The 17,669-nt window shown below is 39.9% G+C and overlaps 1 protein-coding gene across 11 annotated transcripts in view; it reads right to left on the reverse strand.

Annotated features, from left to right (window-relative positions):
* The window catches only part of DOCK9 (dedicator of cytokinesis 9), a 240,087-nt gene that overhangs the window by 52,404 nt on the left and 170,014 nt on the right, over positions 1-17,669 (reverse strand). For all 11 annotated transcript variants that reach the window (XM_039849151.1, XM_039849144.1, XM_039849146.1 and 8 more), the window contains exons 26-33: positions 16,398-16,523; positions 15,748-15,819; positions 10,620-10,766; positions 10,322-10,405; positions 9,578-9,689; positions 5,492-5,670; positions 5,144-5,257; positions 2,862-2,982 (exon numbers count right to left, since the gene is read on the reverse strand). In XM_039849151.1, the coding sequence (XP_039705085.1) occupies positions 2,862-2,982; positions 5,144-5,257; positions 5,492-5,670; positions 9,578-9,689; positions 10,322-10,405; positions 10,620-10,766; positions 15,748-15,819; positions 16,398-16,523 (955 nt within the window). The remainder of the gene's footprint in view (positions 1-2,861; positions 2,983-5,143; positions 5,258-5,491; positions 5,671-9,577; positions 9,690-10,321; positions 10,406-10,619; positions 10,767-15,747; positions 15,820-16,397; positions 16,524-17,669) is intronic.

Consider the following 17,669-nt stretch of genomic DNA (forward strand, 5'->3'; position numbering starts at 1 on the left):
CCCGGCTGCTCGTGCAGACTGCAAGAGGGGACGTTTGGCATCGTGGTCTAGCAAGCTGGAAGCACAGTCTCGCAAACCCAAGCTGAAGATGCCTTTATCTGGCAGCTCATTACAGACTGGCCATGGTCAGGTTTCGGCATGCAAATTAGCTATTGACTAAGACACTTCTAAGTTCATTTATCCCCCTATCTAATGCTCAGGTTTATCCACCACCAAGGAAGGAAAGAGCCAGAGGAATTTGAAATGCAAGTGAAGGACGGACTATGTAAACCGCTGGCTACGGGCTGCACTCCCCAGAATAGAAATGATGTGACTGACTGTCACAAAGCGCAGGTGAAAACCCTATGAAAGAACTGTGAGGTTTCTTCTATACTCAGAGAGGAAAGACACATACATTATGAGCAAATTATAATTATAGTCCTAATACAGTTGGGCTTCATATTTAATGTAGAAGACAGAGCTCAGGAGAAAGAAGTCCTTGGTAAAGTGGAATTAAATACTAAATTCTCAGAGTTTCAGGCTCAATTCCAGAACTACAGTCTTAATCTAAGACAAACAGATGGAAAGGCAATAAATCAAAATCAACATGCTTAGAATTATGTTCCTATTGTGTGTGTGTTTATATTTAAAATACTGGCCCAGCACAAAACTTAAAAAAAGTCTTAACATGTAAGTAAAATGAAAAGAAGTTTAGTTCTCCTCTCTCCCCTTTGTACAGACAGCCCAATGCAATACGCCACATAGGTGGTAAAAGGAACCCTGAGCCTAAGAACGCGTGCCTTTCAAACGAATGTTACCTCAGAGTCCTCGTGACCAGCAATAAATCTGTTTTGGATATTTTTATGTACCATGTTCCAAAAACATTAAAAAAAACCTTTGAGGTGGAAATAAGATTTCTTCTAAATGGAGATGGAAAGAGAAAGTCTACTTTTGAAGGATAAGCACCAGGACTGAAATCAACTGGAAACTCCTTGATGAATAAAAGCAAACCCAGCTCAGAGGTGGGGCTTCTCTGGAAGGCACTGCTAAAAGGGAACAAGGATGTAAGTCTTTAAAGATGGGAGAAATATCAATAACGCCTGAGAATAAATAAGTTTATTGTGGTGAATTTCTATGAAAAGTGGATTCAGATCTTGAAATTCAAGGGAGTGAAAAGAGACAATGAGTCTCAAGCACTTTTCATAACTTCGCCATGAACACAGAGCAACTGAGTCATGCTGAAGATACCCGATGTTTCATCTTTATGATCTCAGTGCATCCCAAACACTGACCAGGTGGATAGGAAATTGGAAAATAAAGTCAGAGTCAAAATATCATCTCATTCTAGTTACATAATTTCCACAGTCTTGAGTCCTACAGAGTGAGTTCTGGTCAGGGAGTTAAGATTTCAACACGATCCTAGATCCAGGGACTCATCTAACTGGCTACTGAGAGCATATCTTGAAGCATGAACAATGCTAAAGAACTGTGCTCGTTATAATGGCAGTCAGATACTAACACTGAGTGTCTACCGTGCCCAGCACTGCACACAACGTTATTAGCATTTCGTCCCTCACCACGACTCTGTTTTGGAGATGCGGATACAGGGGGAAGAGGATACACATCCTGCCCATGGCAGTAAGTAAATGCTAGGAGTCCAGCAAGCTCCACAGCCACATCTGCCCGACTTTAAAGCCAGTGTTGTGAGCCACTGCTGACAAAAGCCTCTGGCGAGAGGCCCTTCCCGGCTCCTGGGGCAGCAGATGCGCATACGGGCACAGCAAGGCAAAGAAGACAGAGCGAAGGCTCCAGGAGAAAGGCTAAGGGAAACACCACGTGCCAGGCTCTGCTCTGAGCACAGTGCAAGAATTAACTCATTTAATCTTTATGACACCAAATGAGGTAAGTATAATTATGAAAACTATATATGAACATAAGTAAGATTAAGGATTGGTATTGGGATATTGTAGGATAAATCTGGGTATTAGTGGGTGGTTCCCAGTTTTCTACTCTTCCTGGTTTCATCACCTATATGAAACTGCATGTTAACAACAAGACCACCGCCAAAGGTAAAGACAAACTCAGAATGAACAGTCTTGCAAGTTAATCGTCTAGCACTGCTGTTTATTCTGCCTTGGGAGTTAGTTCCATTAATTAATGGGTGGTCTAAGCACTAGCCATAGCAAGACGTTTCATTTATTCCAGGTGCTATATAAAGGAAAAGGAAAAAGACAGAATAAGCCTGTGAGTATCTATGACAATTCAGTGAAGACATGTATTTTTTGTACCATTATTTTTATGAAGGAACTGGCACAGGGGCTCAATTAGTCAGAATATTAATAAGTACATTTCTCAGGCATTTTCTTTTGAAGAAAACTACTCCATTTGGATCTTGATTTATGCCATCTGTTTTCCTTCCCACGGGGGCCGCTCGTACATTATTTCAGATAGAAAAAATATTCCAAGAAAGAGCACTTTAGAAAACCAATTTCAGGATTGCATTCTAACCATAAACCACTATCTCCTTTAGGAATTACTGTCTCATTTCAACTGAATTGCTAACATGAAAAAGGAATCCCAACTCCACGCATGTACATGCAAAGACATGACTTTTCTGAAAACATAAACGCTCCAATTTAAAGATTCAAAGTGATAAATTAACTTAGGCATTAAAAAGCAAACAGTACAAATACAGTAGAATTGGGATTTATATTTCAGTGCAGGGTTGATGGGTTTCAGTCGTTAACTGTCAAAACAAGGAAGAGAATTATCAAGGCAGAAACTCAGACTTCAAAGTTCTAATTTGAAAGCTAGCAAACTACTGGATTAAAGACACTTTCGGAATTAAATAGAGAGAAGTGGGTAAGAGCACTGCGCATTACCAATGCCAGAGATAGCGCCAAAGAGATCTTTGTGCAGGTTGTTATCCAGTGTGTTTCCAGACTTCTGTGGTGTCACTAACGGGTTTACAGCTGGCAAAGTAAGTGATTCCTCCTTCACAGTCTGTCAAAGGAGAGAAAGAGAAGAAATAATCAAAGATGATTTCAAGAGAGTCATCAACTGTTCTTGGAATTGTGAGGGTAAGTGTTAGAACAAGACAGAACAGCCTGACAAGTTAAATGTGCCTGAGTGCGAGCAGCAGCGGCACGAGGTGTGACAGGGAGGAAGGTGGCAGTGGATCAGAGAAAGAGTAAGAAGGGAGCACAAAATATTTATAGTCGGGGTTGCGGAATCTTGGTCCATGAAGTCTTCCTTTCCCCAAAAGGTCTAGCATCTTTCCCTTTCCAGAGCTCCGACATCCAACACTATTATTTAGATTATTTTTGTTTGTTTTTTCTTTCAGAAAAAGCTTCAAGTGCTCTGATTGGAATACCGGTTTTTCTCACATTGGAAATCCTCCCAAATGAACAACAGTGACAACAGTGACTTATCATAGCAGCAGTGAAAATCTCTGCAAGTTTGTTTGGAGCTTCACCTCAACTCTCAATCAGTGGAAAAATTGTGTTAATTTTGAAGTCATGTCATAAAAGGGATTTTTCTTTGTGAAAGCCAAGGAAAGACCGTGTGCTCATTTTTCTCATGACTGAAGCAGTACAGAGAGGTAGCATTATGTCCTAAATTACTTATTCTGATTAGAAAAGGTTTAGAGAATACACATGTTGTACAGGGTGAAATACAACGTTGTACAGGGTGAGATTAGTGTGGTGCAATTCATTTAAGGACAGTGAAAGTTTATGCCTTTTGAAACCACAAAAAACCATTCTACAAATATGGCTCACCTCAGTGCACATTATTTAGGAGATTTATTCAGAGGTGGAGAGATAGTGTAAAAAATGCATCACTGTTTGGGAAAAAGGGACAGAAATACACAAAGGAAACTCTCCAAGTGTACACTATATTAGCGGTCCGCAAACTTTTTGGCACCAGGGACCGGTGCTCCTATGAGAATCTAATGCCTGATAATCTGAGGTGAAGCTGAGGAGGTGATGTTACCGCTGCAGATACAGATGAAGCTTTGCTCACTCTCCTGCCGCTCACTTCCTGCTGTGTGGCACAGTTCCTAATGGGCCACGGACCGGTATAGGTCTGTGGCCCAGGGGTTGGGGGCCTCTGCACTATATGACAAAGTGGCCAGATTAACATCTGAGTTAGTTCGTGGGTCCAGAATAAAAGGGAAAAGGAAATTGCTAAACTGGTAATATCTGTCCGAATTAATAGCAGATTGTCTCCAACCAAAAAGTTTTGAGATAAGTTCTGGGATCTTCCTTCAGTCAACTTAATTTCCAATACATTTTAAAATGATTGCATGAAGATAATAAAAATTAAGGTGGTCAGTTCTTGGAAGTGAGAACTGGCCTTTCTAATTTTACAGAAAGAAACTTTAGCCCAAAGAGGTGGCATTTCCAAGACTACATTGTATGTTACAATCAGAACTAAGCTCCCATAACACACAGGTTAGAATGCATTTTAAAATTTTAACCTCCCTCCTCTATAAATATTTATCGAATACACAAAGATAATCCTGATGTCTTATAAGATGTGGGCCATCAGGAAATCATAGTTTTTATATAATGATTTTTAACAAGAGTTGAAGGTTTACTGATTGACCTTTAGTCAGAAATGCAATTTACCAAGAGATTATTATGGTTTTAGTGGCAAAAAAGGAATGGGCATGTACTGGGTCGAACAGTGTCCCCCAAATTTATATCCACCTATAACCTCAGAATCTGATCTTATTTGGAAATAGGGTTTTTGCAGATGTAATTAAGATGTAAGGTAAGGTGAGGCCATCTGGATTAGGGTGGACCCTAAACCTAATTTCTGGTATCCTTAAAAGAAGAGAAGACACCAGAGTCACAGACACAGACTAGGGAGAAAGCCATGTGAAGATGGAGGCCACGACTGGAATGATGCAGCTATGAGCCCAAGAATGCAAGGATTTCAGGCAGCCATCGGAAGCTAGCATTGAGGCAGGGAACGTACTATACACAATCAGAGCCTCCGGAAGGAACCAACCCTGCTGACACCTTGATTTTGGACTTCTGGCCTCCTGATTTTGAGAGAATAAATTTCTGTTGTTTTGGGCCACCCAATTTGTGGTACTTTCTTAGGGCAGCCACAGGAAATGAATATAGGCTTTGTTTATGTGCATATGCTTACGTACATTGCCGGAGTTCACAGGGAAGGGTGACACATCCCTCACATTGATCCGTTGGACATTTTCAATCAGCAGACCAAACAGAGGCAGGTAGAGAGTGGCTATCCTTGCCTGATGGCTCTGAAACAAAGGCACACATTATATATTTATCCCAGCCTCTGAAAATTTAATGACAGACTGAGCTGGCACTGGCTCTCTCCTATATTTCTATCCTTCCAGTAAAGACTGCATTGCATAAACAGGGAAAAGTCTTAATGCTGTTACTACTAATTTTCTAAGCTGTTACTTTCTTTATATTACTTAAAAGAAAGGATATTTATCAACCTACGTTTCCTTCCTTTGGGTACCACTCACCCTTGATGCGTATCTGTCATCAAAAGAATGCTTTATCAGCAGATTCTTGAGCACGCTGATGGCGATCAGCCGGACCTCCCTAAACTCCTGGAGGGCAGTCCCCACCTCCCTCAGTAACAGTCCCACCAAGAAGTGGTTTCTGCAGAACTCATCTGTTAATGAGTAGTCAAGCTGGAGATCTGAAATGAGGGTAGAAACCGCTTAAGTTAGAGAGAATGTAATGCTCTTTAAATAAAATAAAAGCCAAACCAAACCCACCCTCTGCATTCAGCCCACCCTGTGAGTGTCAACAGATGATTAGACTTGGCTTCCAACAGGAAAGGGTCGATTAGCTAAAATACAGCTCCTTCTTAACACATGGAACGCTTAAATGAAAACAAACTTTAAATAGAAATAATTGCGCTGGATTTTGATTTTGAAACATATTACATCTTACATAATTATTAAGTTAGTGAATAGTTTTAGTACCAGTTTTCAGAATATAGAACATATATTACAAATATAATTTGGTTATTGACATGAGGTTAAAAAATAAAGTCATCATAAATTGACAGTATTATAGAGGAATGATCTATGGATGATAAACATAATTAAAGAAAGAATAAATATACACGGTCTATTAAAATGTTCTTTACTAAATGAGTTCATTTACCCATTTCCTGGTCATTAATACTCCCATTAAAATCCAATGTATTTAAAATTAACAAGTTAGCATATAACCTATTTGTTTTGCTGTCACTGAATAAAGAACTTACTGTAGAATTTAAAGAATATAAACTCTTAATATTTCTGCCCCTCTAAAAGAAAATTAAAAACTAATATAAACTAAACTGGACAAAACACCAACCTATGCTAGTAAATCATCAGCAAGCTGAACTAGACAACTGAAAGCTCTTCTAGAAAAGAGGGGGAAGCAAAAGTGAAATCTACTGAGGGAAGGCAAATAAAAGCAGCTAAACATCATTCTGAAGCTGAAATACACCTTCTCAATAAGCTGTATCCAGGATTTGAATTCTTACACTGTGCCCGTTATTAGAGAACAACCTATAGATCTCTCCTTTGACTTTAATTCCATATTGACACTTCAGTATTTCTAAATCTATTTGAAATACCAACCCAAGTCTTATAAAACCCTTTAGCTGAAGCAAGGGAAAGATTATTTACCTTTCCAGAACAATCATGTCCACTGTTTACATTAAGCCCAGCTTATCCAAACGACAGTGCGCAGCTTGAATTCACATAAACTCCTTAGAAAACTATTTATGGGTTTAACGCTGCATGAGTGCATGTGTTAGTGTTTATGGGTGTCTCTGTGCCTGTCTGTGTGTGTGCAAGCAGAGAAAGAAGAGGAGTGGGCAGTGAGAAAAAAAGAGAAGAAAGAGAATGCTAAAAATATTTATTCCTATCAGTGTTGTAAGGTAAATTATCTGTAGGGAACCCACGCCCGTGTGCCTGAGGTCACTGTTGTCACTAAATACCCAGCAGTCTCCTAAGAGTTGTGCAAGTCTGCTGGGCACCTGGAGGATTTGCACTTCACTCAGCCGGCATCAGCACTGTCTAACCACCGGGCATGGACAGCTGCCTCAGCACCGTGACAGGTGGAAAGTAGAGAGAATCATGATCCCCAAGTACATGTGGGCTAGTAACTGACTGTGAGGTGAAGGAGGGTTGATGAGGTTTGAAGTACAGGACAGAAAGCAATTAGTTCCAGTTGGGGTGGGTACTGGGAGAGGGTACGGAGGAGACCTGGCAGGCACCACATAGGAGGTGCCGAGTGACTGGCTGGGGAGGAAGATGAGGATTCCTCCAGGGAAGTGGCTATGTAAGGTCAAGGTGTGCTGGCTGGAAAATTACTGTTTGGCTTTCGCCCCATGGGGACATAACGCTCTAACAGTAAGCTTTCTGCTTCTGAAACCCCCGCTTGCACAACCGACCTGTGGGTTAACAGTTAGTAAATAGAAGAAAAATAGACTTTTGTGTTCAGACAGAATGAGGAATGGGGTTTAGGGCTTAAAAACCCTGTACCTCTACATTTCGGGGCTGCTTAATTTGGGGTCTGCATAACCCTGGCAGACCCAGCTGGCTGAATAAAGAGTGTGTTTCTTATAACTCACTGGTTTCTGGTGGTCTATGCGTCTACCAGACGGGGGCTGGCGGCTACAACAAAGGATGTCAGGGGTGGGCATGCCATGTTTGAGGAGCTGGAGCAGCAGGTGTATCTGAAATGTTGGTAGTGGGGAAGGAGGCCAGACAGCTGGACTGGGGTTGGATCGCAGGATGCTGAATAATCGCTGTTAACCTCAGCTCAGGATGTTCTCTTCCAGAACTGTGGGTGGCTTGACCACTCGCCTCTTCCGTATTACCATTTTCCTGGTCACCTTATCTCAATGGTCACCCATGTCATACCCTCTTTCTCTGCTTTGTTTTTCCCTCCTTAGCACTTATCACCCTCTAACATTTGGTATATTTCCCTTAGTTAAAACAGCCAAGGATTTTCATCCTTGTGTGGATGATAAAGGGGTTCCATAGAAAGTAACCTCACAGGATGATATCATAAATTCCTAAATGGGCAGGCCTTGATGACTAGTCACGCCCCAGGCATATAACTTTTTTAGTAAAAGGTTTATCTTTGCCTTAAGCAAGCCCTTCCATTGTTCTTGTGCACTTAGGTTAACGCCTTTGAAATAACTACCCTTAAGAAAGCATATAATCTTGTTAACTATCCTGTAACTGGATCCCTGCCTTACTTTCTTCCACCTTCAGGTAATCTTCCTTACATTCCCACTTTAATTCAAAATGCATAAAGAAAGCTGCAAACTGCCCTTCTAAGAGAAGCGTTTGAGATCTTGCTTCCCGGCGATTGTCATCAGTTTGGCTCAAATAAAATCTATTAAAAATTCTTTACAGTTTTAATGTGGACACTTGTCCACAACAAGATCCTGAGGCTAGACACAGTTGGTACTGGGTAAATATTTGTTGAATATATAATGCCAACTCCAGGGCCACAATTCCCCTTCTCATTCCTGAAGTCAGCCTGAGTCTGTTTTGGGGGAAATATTTCGGTCTCTAAATGAATGCCTTTGTATGTTTCTCTCTAAATTTCAGTCAGTTGATTTAGGTGTTATTAATAGTTTGGTGGCATCCTTCCACTTTTTCTCTCCTTTAGTATAAATAATCCTGAGCACACACAGGGCACTAAACTCAGTAAATATCACTTGACAAACCTAACAGACTAATTTGATTCATTTGATTTATTCAATAAATATAAAGAAATCTTTATGAGCTTATCCTTCTTCAAACTTAAAGAGTATACAAAACAGTTAATAAAGACTCAACATGCAAACACAAAAAGCATGTGAAAAGCCATGTTGCTTGTGATTTAGGTTACTGTTACCACTATGGACAAGGGCTACGAAAATGGTAGAATAATACATTTTTGGAGTGAAGCAGGGCTTTTTGTTTGTTTTATTTCTTAAAGAACATCCTAGAGGATCCAGGTGCAAAAGGCAAGGTGCCTCCCTGGTATGTTACAGCAATGTCTTAGTGACAGTGAGAACACATTCGCTGGTTTATCATGAGTTTAAAACTGATCCAAGTATATGGGAAATGCCTAAATGAAAAGCATATGAAAGCATTTCAGCAATCACTTGCATTCTTTTTCTTTTAAAGGAGGAAAATGCAAGAAGGCAAGCATCACACCCCACACCTACCTACAGGAGTTTCATTTGACTCCACAGTTGGTGAAAGAAAAGCTAATTCATGAGAAAAAAGAAAAAAAATGAAACAAATAAAAATAAACTACAGTAAGTAAAATGGATTTCTATCGTTTAAGCGAAGGAATTTTTCAACGAAAAAGAGTCGCACTAATATAATCTATAGTCTGCTAAGTTTGTGGAAAAGTAAGACCCCCATGGAGCATTTTATCAATATTTTTAACATAGAAATCTACCAAGAAAGAAAATTTAACCCATCAATGAAAAAATTAAAATCCTGATGTCACGTTGGGATCAATTCTCTTATTTTATTAAAAATAAGTGGCTCTCTTAGTTGAAAAGACTAAGTTAATATGTATAAAGGTAAGATTACCTTGGTATCTTTGAATCCTGCCTTTTCCAAATGGCATCGGTAAATTCATAGGAATATAATGTTCATGATTGCATACGACACGGAGAAATTCAAACTTGTATTCAAAGAGGGTCTGCAGGAAAAAATGTTTAGTCTTAAGTTAAATATCTCACTGGATATTTCATACAGCATCCTAAAAAGACATGTGAGAAATAATACACCCAGTCTTTAGCTTCTCGACCTTCTTGGAACTGCATGTTCTATGCTATTTTAGATTTCAGAATGGCTGCAGGGATTTGTTTGAAAATTGAAAACACACTTCATTAAACAATGTTCTCCACTGACTTTTAGAGTGTTTATTGTTTATGCTCCTCATACTTCAGTAAAGGATTTCAGGCAGCTTACAATTATAGACGAACTGGATAAAATTAAAAAATGAGTAAGAGAAAGGCTACAGGGTTACTTCCATTACCTTGCTAAATAAACTGTGATTCCCAACACATACACTTTTAGTTTTGCAGTTGAGAAGTCATTTCAGGTATTTATGAGAAAATCAATATGGATGTTTATTTCACATTCAGAATTACTGTGTCCTCAATATCTCACATGTTAGTGCAAGTAAATACTAGTTTGTACGAGTTAGTATCTTAAAGAAAGGAGAGTGAGTAGTGCCTCTGGGACTGAAAGAAAATTCTGATGAGAGCCAAGAGAAAAAGGCGGGTTTCTGGAAGTGAATCGATGAGACAAAAAGAACACACACACTACCTTGGGATCTCCTGGAGCAAAGCAGCTGATGTAGTTGTTGATCTGCTTGAAGACGAAGCCCCTGTCCATGAAGGTGAAACATCTCTGTGAATAAACAAGCCACAGAGGTAAGTATTTAGGCCCAAACTTTTCAAAAAGTTGGGTTCCAATTCCTCTTTATTGTTAATAAGTTTATCTTTAGCATACGGACATGCCATTGACATTGAGCAAGTAACTACTAACTACTACACACTAGTCACTCTGCTAGAAAGAACATTTTAGTCACTTAGCTGACACCCTCTTGCCGGAAGGTCCCTACCTTTATGAAGACAGCGAGGCTATGATTCGCATTCTTAGATGCCTCTGGGTTATCCCGAAACTTCTGAGTGATGTGTGGCGTCAGCATATTCACAACCGTTTCCACGGCATGATGATAGGATGCAGGAAATCTCTGGTTTCTCAATAACTAAAGAGAATTCAAAGTGAATATTCATTACTTTTTAAGTTGTAACCTTTTGGTTAAGTTGTAATCTTATTTATCTAAAGTTAGATAAGATGAATTATCCTTTCTTCTCTCAAAGTATTGTACAAGTATTCTAATACTTCCAATAGGTGCTGTGGATTAGATGTGAGATCTCAAACTTTGGCGTGATAAAGATCGCCTTGAAGACGTTTAGAAATGTAGAGATGTGTCTTCACTCAAAGATGCGGATCAGGAGCTGCATTTTTACTGAGTACTTTTGGTGATTCTAATAGCTGTTGCCTCTCAGAGATTTCTTTAGACAACACTGCCTTAGGTTTAAGCTTCAAGTATTCAAACTGAAAATACACAGGTTGGTGATTGTACATTACCAGTTGACACTGCTTAGAAGCAGATCTCTTTGAATTAACTTTATATAATAATTTTTCCCCATCAGGAATGCTAACCTAAGAAATTACACCCAGACCACTCAACAGTTAGCTATCACTTACTGTTTATCCTCTACACATCAGGAAATATACTAAATGTTTTTATAAATGTTTTTATGGGGTAGCAATAGGTCATACCCTTACAGGGAAAACATATGTCTTCCCCTTCCTACTGGCTCCACATGGATGTGGTGGTGAACCCGGTTAGACCAGGAGGACGAACAGTACTCCAGGTAGACAAAGCAGTGAGGCAGAAGGAGTCTGGGCCCTAAAAAAACTTTGTGGAACAAAACCCCCATTCTAGCTTGGACTTTCATGTGAGAAAAAATAAACTTTTTTTCTCGTTTAAGTCACTGTTATTTTAGATCTCTGTCACAGCAGCTGAACCTACAGCCCTAAAGCTTCAGATATCTCAAGCATAACTCATCACCTCCGGTCTTCACTGGTAAACCATGTCTTGATTATCTCTCTCAAAAGTGCCACTCTTCTCTACGCTCAAACTTAATGTCTAGGTGGCCTCCCATCAGCCCCTACTCAAATCTGATGTTACTATGTTCTGTTTTCTTAAGTCAGGTTCACTGAGGTTTAATTTACATATACGAAAATTCACCCTTTTAAGATATATGGTTTAAGGGAAGTCCATATAGTTCACTTACAACATGAACCATACCATCCTTCTACTTTTCAAAGAAAGCTCTTTCCTTGCTCAATTAAGCCAGAAAATCGTTGAAGGTCAAACAAGTAACACTTAAGGGTATATATATTCATCCTATCCTATGCCAGGTTTTCCAGAGTCCTTGAAATATACCTGTGGAATGCCAGCAATTTGCTCGATTCGGTGTGGGAGGAAAGGAAATTCAAAACGAATCTGCTGAAATTATAGTTGCTAAATATAAATGATAGAAAAGAAACACCTAAAACATGTTACCCACAGAGGCAGAGTGGGGTTGGGGGTTGCGAACTCCTGAGTAGGCCTCAAAGAGGTCTACTCAAAAACTGCTATTTTTAAATTCCGAGCACATGTCACCTATGAAACACTTGAGTCTAGCAAGGAAATTGCTTATTTTAAATAGCTAGTTCAAAGAGAACTAGCTATTCTGACCTACAGCCCTCCTTAGCAAATGTAACAAAGTGTAGTTTGATTGGCTGGGGATGAGAAGGTGGACACATGTGGCCTCCATCTTCAGAAACAGTGTGGATTAGAAACAAGCAAAGCAGCAGGGAAAATTTATCCCTCCACGTAAATATGTACCAGACGGAATGACCCTACTAACACCGAGAGTACACACTAAAGGCCTCAGCTCACCATACACTATGCCCCCAAGTGCCAATCACTGTCAGTTATCTTTGGGAAGGGCATTTTAAGCAGCACTGAACGCATTCTCTGGCTCCTATATGAATCCGTGGCCTAGGTGCCCCTACCAGAAATGTGTGTGCCTAGTCATCACACTTTAAGAAAGACTCATCGATGAGGAAAAAAAACAGGTCAGGATTATAAACTCATTGGATTAGATTTATAATCTTCAATCAAAAAATATAAAAAATTCTGAGGGGATTTGATCATGACTTTGGAAAGCACCAATGTACAGGAATGGTGAGCATGAACTTGTTCCCTAAATTCAGAACACTGGGACGTACAAATTTTTTTTTTTTTAATGAGTTTATTTGAGCCAAACTGAGAGCATATGCTGGTGAGCAAGATCTCAAATGCTCCTAAGACATACACTTCCTAAGATGAAAATATAAGGCAGACATAAAAATACCACTTCAAACATATAAAACTCATTACTCCTAAGACATGAGGCAAACTAAATGAAGGATTCAAAAAATGTGAGAGAAGTTTCTAGATCAATAACGAGCGATTTAGGGAAAAAGTGGCATGGTGCCTGGGGTGACATCGAAGTGGAATTCAGCAGGGAGCATTCCAAAAGTGAAAATGTCCACCTCTCCAAATGTAAGTGGGTATTTTGAATCTCTTTTTATAGTAAATTATGTTATGGTTAAGCTTCCTCCTTTTGGATGCCAGTGTTTCTTTTCAAACTGAACAACAATTTTAAAATAAACTACTTCTAAAAACTCTCTGAATATTGTTGTAGGACTAAGATACAATTAACTTACAAAAAAGGTTATGCATGGTAGCATTTGTGTGGTTTGTTCCAAAGAGATCCAAAAACAAGCTACGTCCCAGAGACGCTGGAGAATCAGGTTATAAGGCTGGAAATGGCAAAACATCTGGGAGAGGCTGATTCTGACTCTAGCACGGATTCTTGGCTCTGCCTACTGACCTTGGGCAGGTCACTACGCAGGTCTATACACTACCATTTCAACCTATGCGAAATAAGGGAGGAGCTGGACCAGAGGGTAGCTTCCAGATCTCTATCATCCCCAAAGTTTATGGTTTAATTTGGCATCCTGAGGAAATAACACATCCAGTTAAATTCCTTTATTAATCTTCTGTCACAGTTCTCAGAAAGCTGTCATTGATATTAGATTTTAAATACACTTCTTGTGAGTGTTTCCGAAGTGTTCATTACCTCCGTGACCATCACTCCCACGGTCTAACTGTACAATTTCCCACCTAAATTCCATGAGGGCACAAACCACACCCCATTTACTTTTGTAACCCTTGAGACTGCATATAATAAGTGTTCAAGGAATACTTTCTGAATAAATCGGTTATATTTTTAAGTATAAACAAGTCATTAATCTCTCTGAAGTGATTAAATTTATTTAGAGTCAAAAATATTAAAAAATCCAGTGAGGCCTTGCTATGGATTGAATTGTATCCCCTCAAAATTCATGTTAATGTCTTAACCCAAAGTACCTCAAATATGACTGTATTTGGAGACAGAGTTTTTAAAGAGATAATTTAAAGACTGTATTAATTTTATGTTAAATTTAACTTAAGTTAAAACAAGGTCATTAAAGTGGGCCTTAATCCAACAGGGCTACTATCCTTCTGAGGAAAGAGAACATTAGGACACAGACAAGAACAGAAAGGAGACAGTATAAAGACACAGGGAGAAGACCGCCATCTACGAGCCAAGGAGCGAGGCCTCAGGAGAAACCAACAGAACAGACACTGTGATCTTGGACTTCCACCCTCCAGAATCATCAGAAAATAAATTTCTATTGTTTAAGCCACCCAGGCTGTGGTAGCTGTTATGGCAGTGCTCTAAAACTAATACAGGCCTAAAGCCTATCCTGCATATGACAACATTTTTAAAAGAAAGGAAATACATCCAAATGACCTGTGCATGTGTGTGTGTGTGCACGCGTGCGTCTATGTATGCATGTACATTTAGCTGCACACTGCCAAGTAAACAATCTGCTAGATTTTCTTCTTGGCAGGCTGTTCTGGCATGATTTAGATGGTGTGTTACTCTGTACAAGGCAGGGCCCATCTCCATCTGGCATCTCCCTGTGCATTAAAACTGGATTTAAAAGGAAAAAAAGAAAGAAAGAAAGAAAGAAACCACCTGGTTAGGCACCAGTGCCTGCTCTACTAAAGAAAAGTACAGCCTTAGGTCTGAACCACCGTCCTTCTGCCTGACGACATCCAGCAGCCTTTCCCAAGGCTTCCTCCTGGAGTCCAGATCTCTTGTCCATGGGGCTGAAATCCTGACCCTCACCGCTGTGACTCCTCTCTCCTTCCTAGTCACTGAGAGAGAATGCCAGGCACCACGACTGCTGCTTCCTGCACAAGTGTCTCTATCTCTCACCCAGACTCCTCAAGCCTCCGTTTCTGCATAGCTACAATGCAGCAAGAATTATAATGGCAACCTTACGACTGTGCATTTCTGAAGGAATTTTGCAACCTAGCTACCTGTGTTTACTTCACATTTTATAAAAACTTATCTACGCTGAGCCTCCGATAGCGGGCAGCAAATCACACTTTGACAAGCATCAGTCCAGAGATGAGTATAGGAACAGCATAGAGACCTAAAGATTACAAAGGTACACATGTCCGGGCACTTTGGAGAGGAAGGCTGGGGATTGACTAAATGATCTCAGAAACCACTCATTGGTTATAGAGGAAGTGAAGTATCATCAGACATTCTCATCTAAATCTCTGAGAAATGTCCATGATGTTCAAGCCACTTAAGAAACACCAGGTAATTATATTTTAAATGACTGCTTAAACTACTATCCCCACTTCAACAGATTTGAAGACTTCTAAGCTAGTCAAAGGAAAAGACACATTTTTCTTTGGATTTAATAACAGTGCTTGAGGAGTGTGGGCTCTGGAGCCAGATCCTTCTTAAAAGCTGGCTCAAAACCTGTTCTCTCCATTCACTAGCAGCATGGCCTTGGGCAGGTAGCTCAAGCCCAAGTTTATTCATCTATAAAATGAGGGGTAAGACTAATACTCCCCCCCATAGGGTTGTTATAAAGCTAAAATGCTTAATTACTAGAAAGAGCTTAAAATAGTACTGTAACTGGCACACAGGGAGTGTTAATAAATGTTAGTTGCAAACACAATGAAAGACACTTTCCCCTAAGAACCGCCCCACAAGCCTTGATATGAAGTGACATACCTTAACTTTGGAGTTCTCTATCAAATGCTGAGCCATGGATTTTATCAAAACATCAAAGAAAAACCATGAATACTGAAAGAAAATAAAAAGATCCCAGTAAGAAAAACAACCAATTAGAAGGTGAGATGTTTACTCTCTTAGGCTGGCCATGTTACTGAAATAAAAAAGGTGTGACCCCAAAACATGGCTGAACCTTTTGGCAAATTATCGAACCAGAGATGCATGGCAGATGTTGTCTTGTTTTGACATGTTTGACAATAAGTAACTCCATCCCACTAGGAAACTTGGTGCATACACTCAGCATGGCACAACGCAGAAAGAGGCACTGCTAGATTAGATGTGCGGTCTTTCCTCTTGGCTGAATCTCGTCTGCTGACACATGCCTGTATAATCTCTCACAGTCCTCCAATGATTTGATTATAGTGACTTATTAATACTAAAGAGCCCATGAAACTCTTGAGTATAGTAATACTTTACAGCTTTAACAGGAGCACAGTACAAGTGGCAAAGACCTAACTCTGTTATCCCTTTTTAGGAAGTGGTAATTGTCCCTAAAAGCACACAAAAAAGGGTAACTTGATCAAGCTGAGGAATTTGAGTTTTCTTTAATCAACCTCAATACTGCATTCATGCTGGCCCTCCCAACATACCTTAAGTAGTTTGTTGCTGGTGAGGAAATCGGCAGAAGGTTTGAGAATTGTGGTCATGGATTTGGTCAGTTCCTCATGCACTGTCTTATATTCAGAAGCAATATATGGCTCAGCCTTATAAGCATACTTTGAAGAAAAGAGAAAGATACTTTAATGCATTGGTTCTTCAAGATGAGCTGAAAGCTGGAGAAATTCCAAGGAATGGAGATTAGGGATCGAGGTATGATTGCATGGGTGGGAGAGGAAGGTATGGAAATGGAAGGTGGGAAGGATGGTTGTCATGTGACCGAAAGAGGGAGCCCAGGATGTCTTCAGGGAACCTATCAAAATATGTGAATTGCCTGATTCAGGTCAGTGATTCTCCAGGCCATAGCTCTACTTCCCAAGAACTTCACAAAATGTGTCACAAGACACTGGGTAACTGATACTCTGAACAACCCAAACTTTATTTTTTAAGCTAACACATAGCTAACAATTCATAGAGGTGTTGAAGACTAAATAGGATGTGCGTAACTTCTCAGAACAGTAACTGACACTATGTTTACTTTACTGAATATTGTATGTAAATGAAGAATTTGTTCATATTGATCCCAACAACATCTCTTGCAGTCACACATAGTTATCCACTTTGATGGTGGCCAGAGCTAACCTTCCTATCTTAGAAGAAGCAGTTTTTCTGGAAATTTTAGATAAGAAAAAGAAAAATGAAGACAATAAGCCAGGGGTGCCCAACCTCTAGGCAGCAGACCGGTACTGGTCCATGGCCTGTTAGGAACCAGGCCACTCAGCATGAGGTGAGCGGTGGGCGAGCGGGCGAAGCTTCATCTGCATTTGCAGCTGCTCCCCAGCACTAGCATCACCACCTCAGCTCTACCTCAGATCATCAGGCATTAGATTCTCATAGGAGCACCGGTGTCTGGTGCCATAAAGGTTGGGGACCACTGCAATAAGCTATACCAGAGGCCTAGATAAGAGTGACTTAAAATTCTTCTTTAAATTTCCATATCATTTGGGTCACATTATGTGCAAAACTCAGTAAAAGAAGAAATGCAGTTTAACAAAATGAAATTAAGTAAATAAATGAATGGCTGCCCCTCTTTGGACTTCCCCTTGTTCAGGTGCAAGCACTGGCTATATGGTACAGAAGAGAAAGCAGAAGTATTAAGCTTCATCTCAAAATACATCCCCAAATAACTAGATTTTTAAAAAATAAGTTCTCAGAAGGAAAATTGGAGAGCCACGGATTTAAATGATTGGGATGGTTTATTTTAC

This window comes from Pteropus medius, unplaced genomic scaffold, assembly GCF_902729225.1.
Source record: "Pteropus medius unplaced genomic scaffold, Ma_sr-lr_union100, whole genome shotgun sequence".
NCBI lineage: Eukaryota > Metazoa > Chordata > Mammalia > Chiroptera > Pteropodidae > Pteropus > Pteropus medius.